The sequence below is a fragment of the Mauremys reevesii genome, linkage group 3 (genome assembly GCF_016161935.1).
Source record: "Mauremys reevesii isolate NIE-2019 linkage group 3, ASM1616193v1, whole genome shotgun sequence".
Classification (NCBI taxonomy): domain Eukaryota; kingdom Metazoa; phylum Chordata; order Testudines; family Geoemydidae; genus Mauremys; species Mauremys reevesii.
In genome coordinates this window covers 52,882,125-52,895,356 of record NC_052625.1, presented here as the reverse complement: position 1 = coordinate 52,895,356, position 13,232 = coordinate 52,882,125, and the positions used below count along the sequence as shown (strand labels likewise).

Here is a 13,232-nt window from a genome sequence, read left to right as displayed (position 1 = left end):
GGGTGGGAGAGATTGTCATCTATTGCTGGACTAATATAGTGTGTATGTGATTAACCTATATTGAAGTCTGTGTGTTTGTACGTATATAAGTATATGAAGCGTATGCCTGTGTGATATATATGTATGAGATATTGAAGAGTGTATGTGTGTACACACACATACTTCACTGTAAGTTAATCACATATATCTACTATATGTGTCCAGAAATAAATCTGTGCATCATTCATCTAAAAGTCTTAAACCGTAATATGTCACTTCATTGAAAACTCTTTGAAATAGTTATCAGAAGAAGATATTAAGGGTAGATGTCAGATTCCTGAGTGTCATTTTTAGGTTTTAATTCAAATATACCTAAAGGGTTGGGATATCAAAACGTGGCTCTAATGTGATTGTAATTAAGTGTCAGCTAAAAATTTGATCCCTTTTTAAATAGAGAAGTTTCCCAGAAGTGGCACTGAGAGAAGATGGACATATTTTGGTAAATACTTTTTTCTAGTGTTTAAGAAAGTTGGTTTAGACCCCAAAGGAAAAAAACATCCATCTGCTCTAAAGAGTCCTGGTGGGAGGATTGGAGCTCTAACAGTACAATCATTGTGGCTAGCCTGAAGCAAGAGAACAAATGTTAGTCCTGCTGCTTGTAAGACGACAAATCAGCACCAGCTTTAATTAACTTTAATGGTTTGGAAACTAGACCAGACAAACTTGTTTAACTAGCAGAATTTAAATACTAGCAAGAACCAGCTGCTGTCCCTGTTTCTTCCCTGGAACGTGTTTATTCATTCACAGGTAAAGTGACATTTATATCATTTATGCCTTTTTATACTACTTTGCCATTTTAAACATTGTGCAGGATACATTTGTCAAAACCTCTCTGGAATCCACAAAAAATGAGCTGTTTCTACAAAGTACCTGGGTCTGTGGAACTTTGTAAACTGGAGAGGATAGCACAGGATGTACCCTGTGCAAACACAACTCTTCCCCCCAACACAGGAAGTGAGCAAAGCCAGAGCTCTCCGTTTAAAGTTGCTTATTAATAACTAGTTGCATTACAATAGCAGCTAGAGACTCCAATTGAGATTGAGGCCCTCTGGTGCTACACACTGTCCATCCCCACACTAGGACACTATCCTCACCCTAAAGAGCTTACACTCTAAGGGCACAGCTCATTGCAGCTGGAGCTATAATTTCCAGCTCAGGCAGACATACATGTGCTAGCTTGGGTCCAGCTAGTGAACTGAAAATAGCAGCATCGCCATGGTAGCACGGGCAGCAGCTCGGGGTAGCCACCCGAGTCCAGTCCCATCAGAGATCCTAGATGTGTACTCGGGCGGCTAGCCCAAACTGCCACCAGCAAACATCAAGGCTACCCTATTTTTAGCACACTAGCATGATCAGAGCTCGCGCATATACATCTACCTGAACTGGAAATTACACTCCCAGTGGCAGAGTAGATGTTTGCTGAGTAGACAATGCAGACAAAGTGTGGGAGGGGAAAGAGAGGTACAGAGAGGTGAAGAAATTGGCTCAACGTCACAGAGCATGTCAGTGGCAGAGCCAGCAAGAGAAACGAGGTCTCATAAAGGCAAACCCGTGGCCCTATCCACTAGACAGGACCATGCTGCCTCCTTCCTATCTGACATAAGGGCTTCTTAGGGGGACAACAGCTCCTCCCATATTTTAAGCAAGAGCCATAGCCCTGGGCCAGCAAGCAGCTTGAAATGAATGTCTCCAGTGAATGAGCAGACTAGGCAGAGTCCTTCCTGGCAGTGCTGGTTTCTCAGTTCATATTGTCTTTTCTTCAGTCTTCAAGGATCTCAAAGAACCACCACCACCATAGTACAGCAACCAAATATATATGCTGCTGAAAGCCTGAGTAGAAAGCATTGCCACTTCCTATATTACTATCCTTGAAAAGAATAATTAGCCCTTTTTGTCTTGGAAGCACTTTTCAACATTAGCTCTCACAATATCCATGTGAGGTAATGTAGGTATTATCCCCATTTTACAAATGGGAAAACTGAGGCCTGGGTAAAGTAATTAACTTGCCTGAGGTGAAAGACAGAGTCTCTCTGAACTGGGATTGGAATGCAGGAGTTCCTGTTCCTCCGTCCTGTGCCTCTTACCACAAGTGTATTTCCTTACTAAACTATCAGACAAGGTTTATGCTCACTCTTTGCCACTGCCAGAGCAGAGTCTTAGAAGATAAAGGGCCTACTTCTGATCTTATTTACATCAGGGTAAATCAGGGATAACTCCACTGAAGTCAATGGAATTTGTAAGAATGCTGTGGGAGCAGAGTCAGGCCCATATTGTATGGAAGCACATGTTTTCAGGGCTCTTTTTGTTTTCATTATTAAATCATGGTTAACTGTCTGTTTAGCTTACTCTGCTGAAGAGCATTTGAATGATACACTATGCCTGCACTAGAAACTTTTGCTAGTACAGCAATGTCAGTTAGGGGGTTGATTTTGGGGGCAAAAAAGCCCCTAGTGTAAATACAATTATTGTGGCATATAAGTGCTTTTGATGGTATAGTTTATTTTGCTCACTGAACTGTATATAAGCTATACAAGCAAAAGCCCTTTTTTGCTGGTACAAGTTGCATCTACTCCAGTAGGTTGTTGGCAACTAGCAAACCTTTAAAGGTAGATGAGGCCTTAAAATTGTAAATGTAAAGATAAAAATACATTTTAAAATAAAAAGGAAAAATTATGTACAAATACAGTATCTTAGGAATCAGCAAGTGAAGGGTAATGAAATAAAAAAGCACAGAGAGGAAGGATGGTCTTGTGATTAAGGCACTAGATTGGAATTCAGGAAAGCTAGATTCAATTCTGGTGCTTCCTCAATGACCTTGAGTAAGTCCACTTCCTTTGCTTTGCCTATACCAGTGGTCCCCAAACTTTTTGTCTGGCGCTCACCAGATGAAGGACCGTGGTGGTGGTGGAGCATCCGCCAAAATGCCGCCGAATTTCTGTCGGCGGTAAGTGGTGTCATCGAGAGGTGTCACTGCCGAATTTCTGCGGCATTTCGACGGCGACGCCTCTCGATGATGTCATTTGTCAGTAAGTGGTGTCATCGAGAGGCGTCGCCACCGAATTTCTGTGGCATTTCGGCAGCGACGCCTCTCGATGACGCCACTTGCTGCCAACAAGCGACGTCATCGAGGGGCGTTGGCGCCGAAACGCCACAGAAATTCGGTGGCATTTCGGCGGATGCTCCATCGCCGGCCAGGACACGGGCGCATTTAGATGCCCCCGTGGGCGCCATGGCACCCGCAGGCACCGCATTGGGGACCCCTGGCCTATACAGAGTGTGAACTCCTTAATGCAGTCATGGTCTCCCGATGAGTGTCTTGTCTATACAGTGCCTAGCACAATGGTGCCCCGTTCTTGCTACTGTAATTCAAATATTATTACTGATCATTTGTAGCAACAGCATGTAAAGTAAGTTTAATATCGTTTGCCAGCTTTTGGCAAAAATATAAAGGTTAATTTCAATTAAATCAATGGGAGTGTTATCTGAGTAAGCATTGAGCAGAAGCATCCCTCAATTTTTTGAAACCATCCGCTACTTACATGAAGTAGTGTAAGATTTTCTATTAAAATAAAATGCATTCGCATTTCATCACTTTGGACATTTCTTACAGAGTTAAAATCTTGTGACAGGTTAACCTATATAAGTTTTGATTTCTCTTGGATTGACTGCCCAACTTCCATTTGGCAAAACCAGAGGTCTTCCAAATCCAAGGCACTTTCAAGGGAGTTCTCCCATTTTGCCAAAATACAGAACCAGTTACAGCTGATGCCAGATGATCACTAAAGGAGTGTGTTTTCATTTGCAGGAATACAAGCTAAGAAAGCCTTAAAAATGTGGCTCGTTTTCTTGTATTTTATGAGACTACTGGCTGCTCCTCCCAACCATGAAGGAGTTGTGCTAAATGTACAATGCTTGCATATTGGGTGTGGCAAGATATTTTAAAGGGTTTAGCATAATCTTCCTAGTATATTGTTTTTGTTAAATACATTATTTTTATTAGAATGATGTTACTTACCATCCAGTACAAGCACATGGGAAGACACTGTCTCTATCTCAAAGATCACATGATCTAAATAGACATGACAGACAACACATGAAAGCAAAATGTCATCTATATGTTAGATCTTGGTTTGTTGTTGCGGTTTTTTCCTTCCTCCCCACCTCTGGATCATCTTTTCCTATTATCCTTCCCTCTTGTACTGGTAGTCCAACCAACCTGCTCTGTTATGGCTGCCCCAATCTACCCTCCCCTTCTACCATACCAAGCCCTTGCCACGTGTAACAAACTCCCATCATGAGGCATCTGCAAGGACAGAGCTCAGCACCTTAAACACCAAAACTCAGGACTTGATCACATGAGCTCAAGGAATAACTGTTAGCTGCTAGCAGTAGAGGGATCTTATCCACTATGCAGACTGGCCCTAGGGAACACACCACACTTAGTTGGTGTCTTACATATAGATTCAAGCGTAGGAGAGACAGCCAGAGAGAGACTGCCCATGGTCAAAGTTAGCTGCAGTCTCCTGTGGGCAGGTGCTTCACTTACCTCCATGTAGTCACTGGCAATTCTTGCTCTCTACACCCTATGTATGTTTGGGGCTGGTGCAGTATTGTGGGATGGGGAAAGATCCCACATTCTCTCATCTGCTCCTAGCAGTCACTGGCAACTTCCCCGAGGGGGGTGGATTACTGTTATTCGATTATTCCTTGGGGAGGATCCCTGGGGGAAGAGTCCCACGTGGCCTCACCTGCCTCCAGCAGTCACTGAGAGCTCCTCTTTTCTTCTCTCCCTCCCACTACGTGGGGTGGGTTGGAGCTGGAATGTCTGCCTTGTGTGGATATGCGCTGTACTGTATACATGTGCGTTTACACAAATGAAACACACACGGACACATCTGTTATAAAGAAACGCCGTCAACGCAAACAATGAACTCATTCTCCTTTAGATATTTCTGATTGCTACTTGTCCAGCTAAGTTTGACTTGGCAGGAATAAAGATGTCAGCAGGGGTGTAATCAGAGTACAAAGTCACAAATGGTAAATGCTATTGTTCATCAGCCAAGTACCTTAGCTAATTTTAATCTTTTGTAAGTACACATTACTTCACAACTCCTTATCTACCCAGATAGTTTTGCTATATCAGCCCTTCTTAAGAACATACACATCGCTATTTTAAAATATTGGGTTGCTCCTTTATCGCTTACCTCCCCTATTATAAAAACATTTACTAATAACCTGTAGGACAGGGTTTCCTTAGGCAAAGAGCCTCCATGAAAATGTTATTTAGCAACTAGCTGCCAAACATACCAATGCATCGCTGTAGAGTGCCCCAGCACTACAGCTGTCTGGACCAGGGACTTCCAAACGGTCCGTGGATTTCAGTGGCATGATGATGGATGACAACACGTGTGGTGAAAGCAGCACAAACATTACACTGTACTTTGGGAGACTAGAGTGAAGGCAGCCTAAACTAGCATCAACATCTTTCACCTTTTATTTCACACCTTATTGTCTCATAGGTCTAATGGGCCTTACATAGCAACTCCACCACCACAGGTGCTCTAGGAAGCATTATGGAGAAACCTTCCACTGTAAGAAAGCACACCCACTGGGCCCCTGCCCTTTAAGAAAGTGCAGTGTAGCCTCCCGTCCATGACTGGTCAGCTGTGTTAGTTGATGCCATTGGGGCTCTCTTACCTCCCCCATTCCCTTTGAGAGTTGCTAGCACTGCTAGCCTCACACAGTTATTTACTGAGCCAGAAAATGTGTCCAATGTCTAGCCCCTGTTTGGTGGGGAGATCCTTTGGGTGGCCCTTCCCTTTATGCTTCTGCATAAGGGGGTGGGCATGATTTGGCCCTGAATTTAGTGAAGATTTGTAAGCCAGAGAAATCTGAGTTTTATTTGTAGATCTAGGGAAGTCAATTATTCTACGCAAAGCTCTTATGCTACTCTAGTCTATTCTATAATCTTCAGGTTCTTATGCTGAGCCCATCTTTGTGGTATCTGAGCATGCTGGGGCTCCCAGCTAAAAGAGAAGTGGTTTGTCACCTGACACTGATTTGTCACGTCCCTTGGACATGAAAAATAGAACAGGAAAAATTTACTCTCCTCTTTCACTGATTCATAGTGTGCTTAATATTGGACAACACCCCATTCCATTAAATGAGTCTTTTACAATTATATTATCTTTAAAAAATTCAGCATAACATTTGCTGTAACAGCTCAATTACTGGGCGCAATATTAAACACTAATATTCAGTTAAGATACTCTATAAAATTTCATTTCTGAAATCTGCTTTGGCAAACCACTGATACCTGCAGCTCTATATAAGACAAATCTATATCTGACATCTGAGAAAACTCTGCAGTTATGTGAATATAAAATACTTGAAATCCAATTTCTTGGTTATGTGGCTTGGACCAATATTTGTAATTATGTCAGGGTTTGGAACTCCTTTGGGTAAGCAAACCTCAATGTGAAATTAAACCCTAATTGTTTAAAGCCTTTTTGACTTGATCTCCTCCAGCCTACCATCAACAAGACTATAGCATAGTTATCAACTGTGCGTCATCTGCAGGGGTTTCACTTCCCACTTGTACAGTACTCAGTGAAAAAATACTACATTGGAAGACCTTTCACTCCTGATTTTAATATTAAATTACATATACGATTTGTCTGCTATTGTCATTAAAAAGTAGGCATTTTCCAGTTACCATCTGAATTAAGGTTACCACTGTTAACCTATGTCCTTAAGAGGTCTCTATATAGTAACTATTGTAGTAAGAGGAGGCCCTAAGATATAAACCTTGGTATCAGAGGCCTGAGGCCTAAACTAAAGTAATGGTCAAGACTTTGCTAACATAAAGCAAAGTTAAGCTGTGAGCCAGAGGCAGGCCCTGCTCACAGAAGCTGGCAAGGAAAGGGCTGATGCTGCAAGAAAATACGTACCTAAAAGGTACTGAACACTAGATATCAGAACATTCACATACTTGCACATTCCACACAGATAAAGAACAGGCTGGCCCATCCCAATAACAGGGGCAAAAGGGTAATATGATGGATAGAGTTGTTTTGATCGAACCAACATGTACAAGGTGAGAGGCGGCACCTTAATACGTAAAGGGGTTGTACCTTGCTACGTAGAGGGGTTGTACCTCGTACGTCAGGTGTGATGTGTAACTTGTTTGTACCTGTGTATAAGAATGCATCTCTGGGGCGGTGTCTTTGTCCAGCCAAGGGGGCAGTGGAAAGTCCCGCCACTGACTGAGACGGGTCCATTGCCAAGAGGCACTTTCTCGTAGTATGCCCTGAATTAGGCTAAGAAACCTACAGGGAACTGCAATTGTGTCCGAGGTCGCAATAAACCTAGCCGACGTGGCTTTGCATCTTACTGGACTTTGTGGTTATTGGGGGTTCTCGTCGGGTCTGCTGTGTCAGCTATCTGAAGAGTTGGGGCAGCACACAGAGGGAACACACGCACGCAGCCGTGTGATATCAACATTGGAGAAAGCAAAGCACCACACCGGTATTAACTCTGACAACACTTCTGACAACAACTATCACTAATGGCCAGTTTTAAATGGGTTCTACTGTACAGCAAATATATCTAGTAATGACATCCAGTGCATCTCTCTCTCTGTTGACCTCCAAAGGGGCTGCTTTTCTTATTTCATTATAATATCACATTAACAATTAAACATACTCCCAACTGAACACACTGAGAACATGGGCTACAGGAGATCTTGATTCAAAACAACCATGGCAACTCCTGCTCTTTCAGGTGCCAGCATTGTGTTCAGCAGAAGGGCTGATTAGATTTGAACCATTCATAACTCCTGTAAGCCTCCTAAGAGAGCAAAGGAATAGAGTAGGGAGTATACTTGGACAATATGGCAGCATCCCCTTCCCTCAAAATTTTACCAAATCTCCTAAATCGTGGTCTGAGAAAGTGGACAGTCTCTTTGGAATGCTTTATTTTTCAGCATGGTGGGAAAAGGAGAACTCAGACTCAAATATCTGGGACAAAAACTAAATTAAGTGTAAGTCCTCTTACTACTTACAGAAAGTCATTCTCAACAACATCAGGTTTCATTACACAGTAATGGTTTTTTTAACTAATTTTAACAAATGTTCATTGTTCGGTAAAATATATTTTCCATTTCAAAATGGTGCTAGAATATAAATTTGTTTTATCCATAGTGTTGTTTTTTAATTAAATTAATTTTAAAAGAGAGACATAGGATTGCCAAATGTAAGATTTATTATAGCGTTCTTATTAACAAACTTTCATTGGAAAGTTCTGGATGCGTTAACAGAGCAGGCACATTGGCTTCAATGTTTGGCATTTGACCGTCAACAGAATTGCACTTCACTGTTATAGTTCTGTTACAATATTGTGTATTTTCAGGGCAAGACTCATACCCAGCCTCTCTCACTGTACTGTTCAGTATGCGTTTCTGATCATTTTGGTCAGCCTTCAAAAGTTGGCCAGTTTGTGATGGATTCGGATCTATCTTGATTTCAGTTTTCTTCTGCTTTGATACTGAAGTTCTCTTATCTTCATTCCCACTTACTTCTGTACCCCTTAAATCACACTTGTCTCTGATTTTACAGAGTCCCTTTTGGTTACTTGATACATTATTCTCAGCTTCAGAACAAGGTTTTATAAGAGAACCAGCACTTCTGCAGATAAATGGTGAGGAGCTTGTCACCTTTGGAAGAGTTCTTATGCTCTCCTCTGTATTCTGAAGACTAGGTGTATCTCTCCTGTTTATTCTTGCATGTGTTTGAAACTGCTGTACTGAATGCAGAAAAAAATTTCTAGGCAGAGAGTTCTGCATCGTGGGTCTTTTCAGTCTCCCCTGAAGACAACTGCAATGGAGCACATGTTGGACTGGGGGAACATAGCTTTCAACAGCTTGCTGTAAAACATTTACAGGCGGCACAGAGTTTTGGATCTGCACAACATTACCAGATGATGGAGCACAATGGTAGCACAAAGTGTCACTTAACTGCCTATATGCATCTGGACAGCTGCACTGCCTGTTCTGAGAGGAGAGTGGGCACACAGGATGCTGGTCGACGCATGGCTGTACCATGGTTGAGCCGGCTTCATTTTTGTTGCTTTTATTCAATTCACTGTTATATGCTGAATGCACAGGCATGCATGCATTTGGGGGTCTGCCATTGAAAAGTTCTGAGCAGATGTGGGTTTCTTCATAACTTACTTTCTCCGATGAATTACAATTACTGGTATGTGATGCCAGAGGCTCTAACTCATAATGCTCCTGCTCCATTTCTGGTTTTTGCCCTCCAGAATCCAACTGAACTGTGTTGACAGGATGTGCTTTGTTTTGTCCCTGGTCTCCTTGGCTTCCTGACAAACCTTGGGAGAAGACATTGCATTGCAATTTTTTTGGCAGAGGAATCTGGCCACAAGTGCCTTGAGGTCCAAGGCAACGGCACATGCATTGGAAAAAGAAGGTTGCAAAAGCCCAACTAATGCACATTATAAGCATCATGAAAGTGCCAAGTTGGGTGTATGCTAAAACCGTGGAAGGCATCATCATTGCTCCAGCCACAAATGTGGTCAACGCAGCCATTGCAATTGCAGAGCCCATGCGGCTTAGAGAGAAGATGACTTTTCCTTCTCGGTCTGGATCAGGAGCTAAGCGGTAAGCAACTCCGTAGTGAACAGCGAAGTCCACAGATAAGCCAACAGCTACAGAAATAGTGACAGACTCTAACACATTTAGCTCCCATCCGAGAAGAACCAGAGAGCCAACAGTGACAAATATAGTTCCAGCTATAGAAACTATTGCATAAAGGCTTATAATTATATTCCAAGTTGTAAGCAACATTACACTAAATGCAACAGCAACTGAAAGACCCATAGCAATCAGAGTACCATCAGAAAGACTGTCTTGCAGGTCATAGAACTCTAAATTACTCACAAACCATCCATTGCCAAGACCCTCAGGAGCAGAACTAAGCTCATTTGAAATCCATGAATCCACCTCTCTGTAAAACTGATGCATTTTCTCATAAGCCAGTGTGAAGAGATAGGTGCTCTGGAACTCCAGTACCACAGCCCTGATGGTATCATTTATGTCAAAGCGAGGCCCTGGGGTTTTGCTGTACAAATGGTACCCAGTGCTTCTTTCTAACTCCATGATGGCTCTCTTGATGCATAACTCAAAAACTTCTTGTTTGTATGGAAATCTCCAATGGCTACAGCAGGGATAAAGAGCTGGCTCATCACAGTCCTGATTTTCCATCCACTGCTTAAATGTCTCAATAAAGCAGCTAGCAAAGTCTTGTTCTTCAGTTTGGTAATAAAACGTTTGATTTCTTAACTTCTGGCAAAAATGTAAAATCCAGACCTGTGAAGCTGGGCTTGCAATATTAAAACTGCTGTCTAGTTTCAGCTTTCCTTTACTTTTAGGATTTAGAGGATCTCCATTATCTTCAGGAGAGACGCCCCAGATTACTGTAATTGGCATGTGGAGTTCCTCTCCATGGTGGACACGTTCAAACATAAAAAGCTTTTTGTACTCTGCATCATAGCGTTCAAAAGGGTGAGAAGACCTAAACACCTGAAACTCAGAGAGCTCCAGTGATGGTAATTTCATTTTTGGATTAACACATACAATATATGCTCCACCTACAGTTAAAGCAAGGAACCAGAACAGCCAAATATATCGAAACTTGATAACGATGCATGGCAAGACTTTTTCAAAAAATATCCTGGATGCTTCTGAGACTGCAAAAATAATCTTGTGGCACACTTGGCACAACACTGTGCAGCAGCCTTTGTTGCTATATACCCTTTGCTGAGGTTTTTTGAAGCAAGTGAATATATTGAGAAGATACCGTTCATGTAACACAACTACTGCTGGTAACCATGTTACCATTAAAACATAATTCACCAATATGGCAGTGCCAGCGTAAACACCAAAACATCGGATTGCTGTAATATTGCTGACATAATTAGCATAGAAGGCAGCTGCGGTGGTAAAACTGGTTACAAACATGGAAAGAGCAGCATGTTGCAAGGTGATGCTGACCGTCTCAGAAGTATCAGCGTGAGATTTATCAAATTTTGTGTAGTTCCAAACATCACACAGGACAAAAGCATCATCTGCACCGATTCCAACAAGAATAATTAATGCAGTGAGGTTCATAAAAGGGAAAAACTCAAAATTAAATACTACCCGATAAAGAAAGTAAGATACAATCAAGGAACTAATTATTGCAAACATGGTCATCAGCGTGATAAACATGGACTTTGTGTACACACACATGACTAAGAGAACAATGACAATGGCTATGGCAGGATACACAGTATCCATTAATAGGTAATCTTGAAATAAACTATGTTTTATTCCAAACTCAATCCCTGTGATGGTCGTTATACCATCAGAAGAGTTCCAGTTCTCAAAATTATCCAGGTAAATGTTCATCATGCTTTCTCCTTTTTCTGTTGGAGAGAAGAGCATACTGTACTTTAAAGCTGGCAAGACATAGTCAGCAGTCTTTGGGCTTAGAAAATCTTTGTCCACTAGATAGTGCAGAATCTGGTAAACAGCATTGTACTTTGTACATTTACGAGGCACATTTGTACATTTGAGCTGGTCCTTCCTTTTGGCTGCCACATCCCAGCAATCTGGCCCCAGGGTTCCGTTATAGTAGTATTTGGCACATGTACGAAGCAGCTTTAGGGTGTGAGAAACATCTCGTTCTACAATTTTTTGACATGACGATCTGTTGTTTAGAATGGCAATATAGTTGCCCAGCGTCCAGCTGGGACAGCATGAAGCAGCAGTGGTCCTCTGGCAGAGATCACCAAATTGGGAATGAGATCTTATCTGTGAAGAGACAGACACTGAGTTATAACATTAGGGCAAGAGGCATTTAAACAGGGTGCTTTGCATTTAATTTTTAAATTTCAAATAATTCACAGACAGGTTCATCGAGGAGGGATGAAAGTTACACTCATGGAATTCTGTGCCAATATTTGTAATTCTTAAGCACACATACACACAGGCCCTGATTCTTCTCTCAAATACATCAATGTAAATCAGGAGACCCTCCACAGAAGTTCATAGAGTCCTAACAGTGTAAAAACTAGTATAAGTGATAGGACAATCAGACCCATATGCTCAGAAATTTTAAGAATATTGTACATTAGCAACTTCAGTCTAGTACATAAGAACACAGGACTGGAAGGAACCTCCTGGTTATTGAGTCCAGTCTCCTGCTATCACAGGCAACCCTGTCATATAATCCCATTCATAAATTCATTAAGATCCATCTTAAACCCAATTATATTGCCCCCACTATTCCTACTGGAAGGCTGTTCCAGAACCTCACTCCTCTCATGATGAGAAGCCTTTTTCTACTTCTGCTTGAAGACGCAACAACTGAGGTGCACTCTTTCCCTCTAATGCTCCCCAACATTTATTTTTCTAAACTAATCAGTTGCCCAGAGGGTTGGTTGCGATTTGTTCCTCACCCCTCCTGAGACCACACAAAGATGATCCTAGAAGCTGTAGGGACTTCTCCTGGCAGCTCTAGAACGAGCGGATGGGATAGCTCAGGACAAGGAGCTATGTAACCTAAGCTCCCTTCTATAGCCCACTTTGTACATGAGACATTTTTGTCTTTCTGCATCTGGCTGACTTTCCTCTGAATGACTCTAAAGCCTTGTCTACGTATGAAAATTATACCCATTTAACTCCTTCGATTGAGAAACTGATTTAGTTAAATCAGTTAAATTAGCTCCATCGGTGTAGGAACTCTTATTTCAGCATAAAAAGTGCCTAATACTGATTTAACTTAAATGGGTAAGGAACTGACTTAAGCTAAATCAATATGAAGCACTCCAAAGTAAGGGTGTCCAAAAAGAGGGTTGTACTGATTTAACTACATCAGTTTCTTACCTAATATAGTTACATCAGTAAAATTTTCTCAAGTAGACAAAGCCTAAAGGCTAAATAAGGGCTCGAAGAATTTAAGACCCCCAGATTCCATGCACACACTGCGAGTCCAAACTCCTGGCTTGGAAAGAACAATGAATTGGAACCAATCTTGCAAACACTCCAGCATGGGCATAACTTCACTCACTTTAATGTGATGTTACACATGTGCCTAAGTGTTCACAGGAGTGAGCCCTGAAACCTTTATCCATGC

The 13,232-nt window shown here is 41.9% G+C and overlaps 1 protein-coding gene across 13 annotated transcripts in view; it reads right to left on the bottom strand.

Annotated features, from left to right (window-relative positions):
• Positions 1–7,813: 7,813 nt before the first annotated feature.
• The window catches only part of DISP1 (dispatched RND transporter family member 1), a 169,390-nt gene continuing 163,971 nt past the window's right edge, over positions 7,814–13,232 (bottom strand). For 11 of the 13 annotated variants that reach the window (XM_039528977.1, XM_039528983.1, XM_039528980.1 and 8 more), the window contains one exon: positions 7,815–11,908. In XM_039528977.1, the coding sequence (XP_039384911.1) occupies positions 8,303–11,908 (3,606 nt within the window). In that variant the 3' untranslated portion in view covers positions 7,815–8,302. Of the gene's footprint in view, positions 11,909–13,232 lie in introns of all 13 variants that reach the window. The other 2 variants (XM_039528989.1, XM_039528978.1) reach the window with 2 other exon arrangements.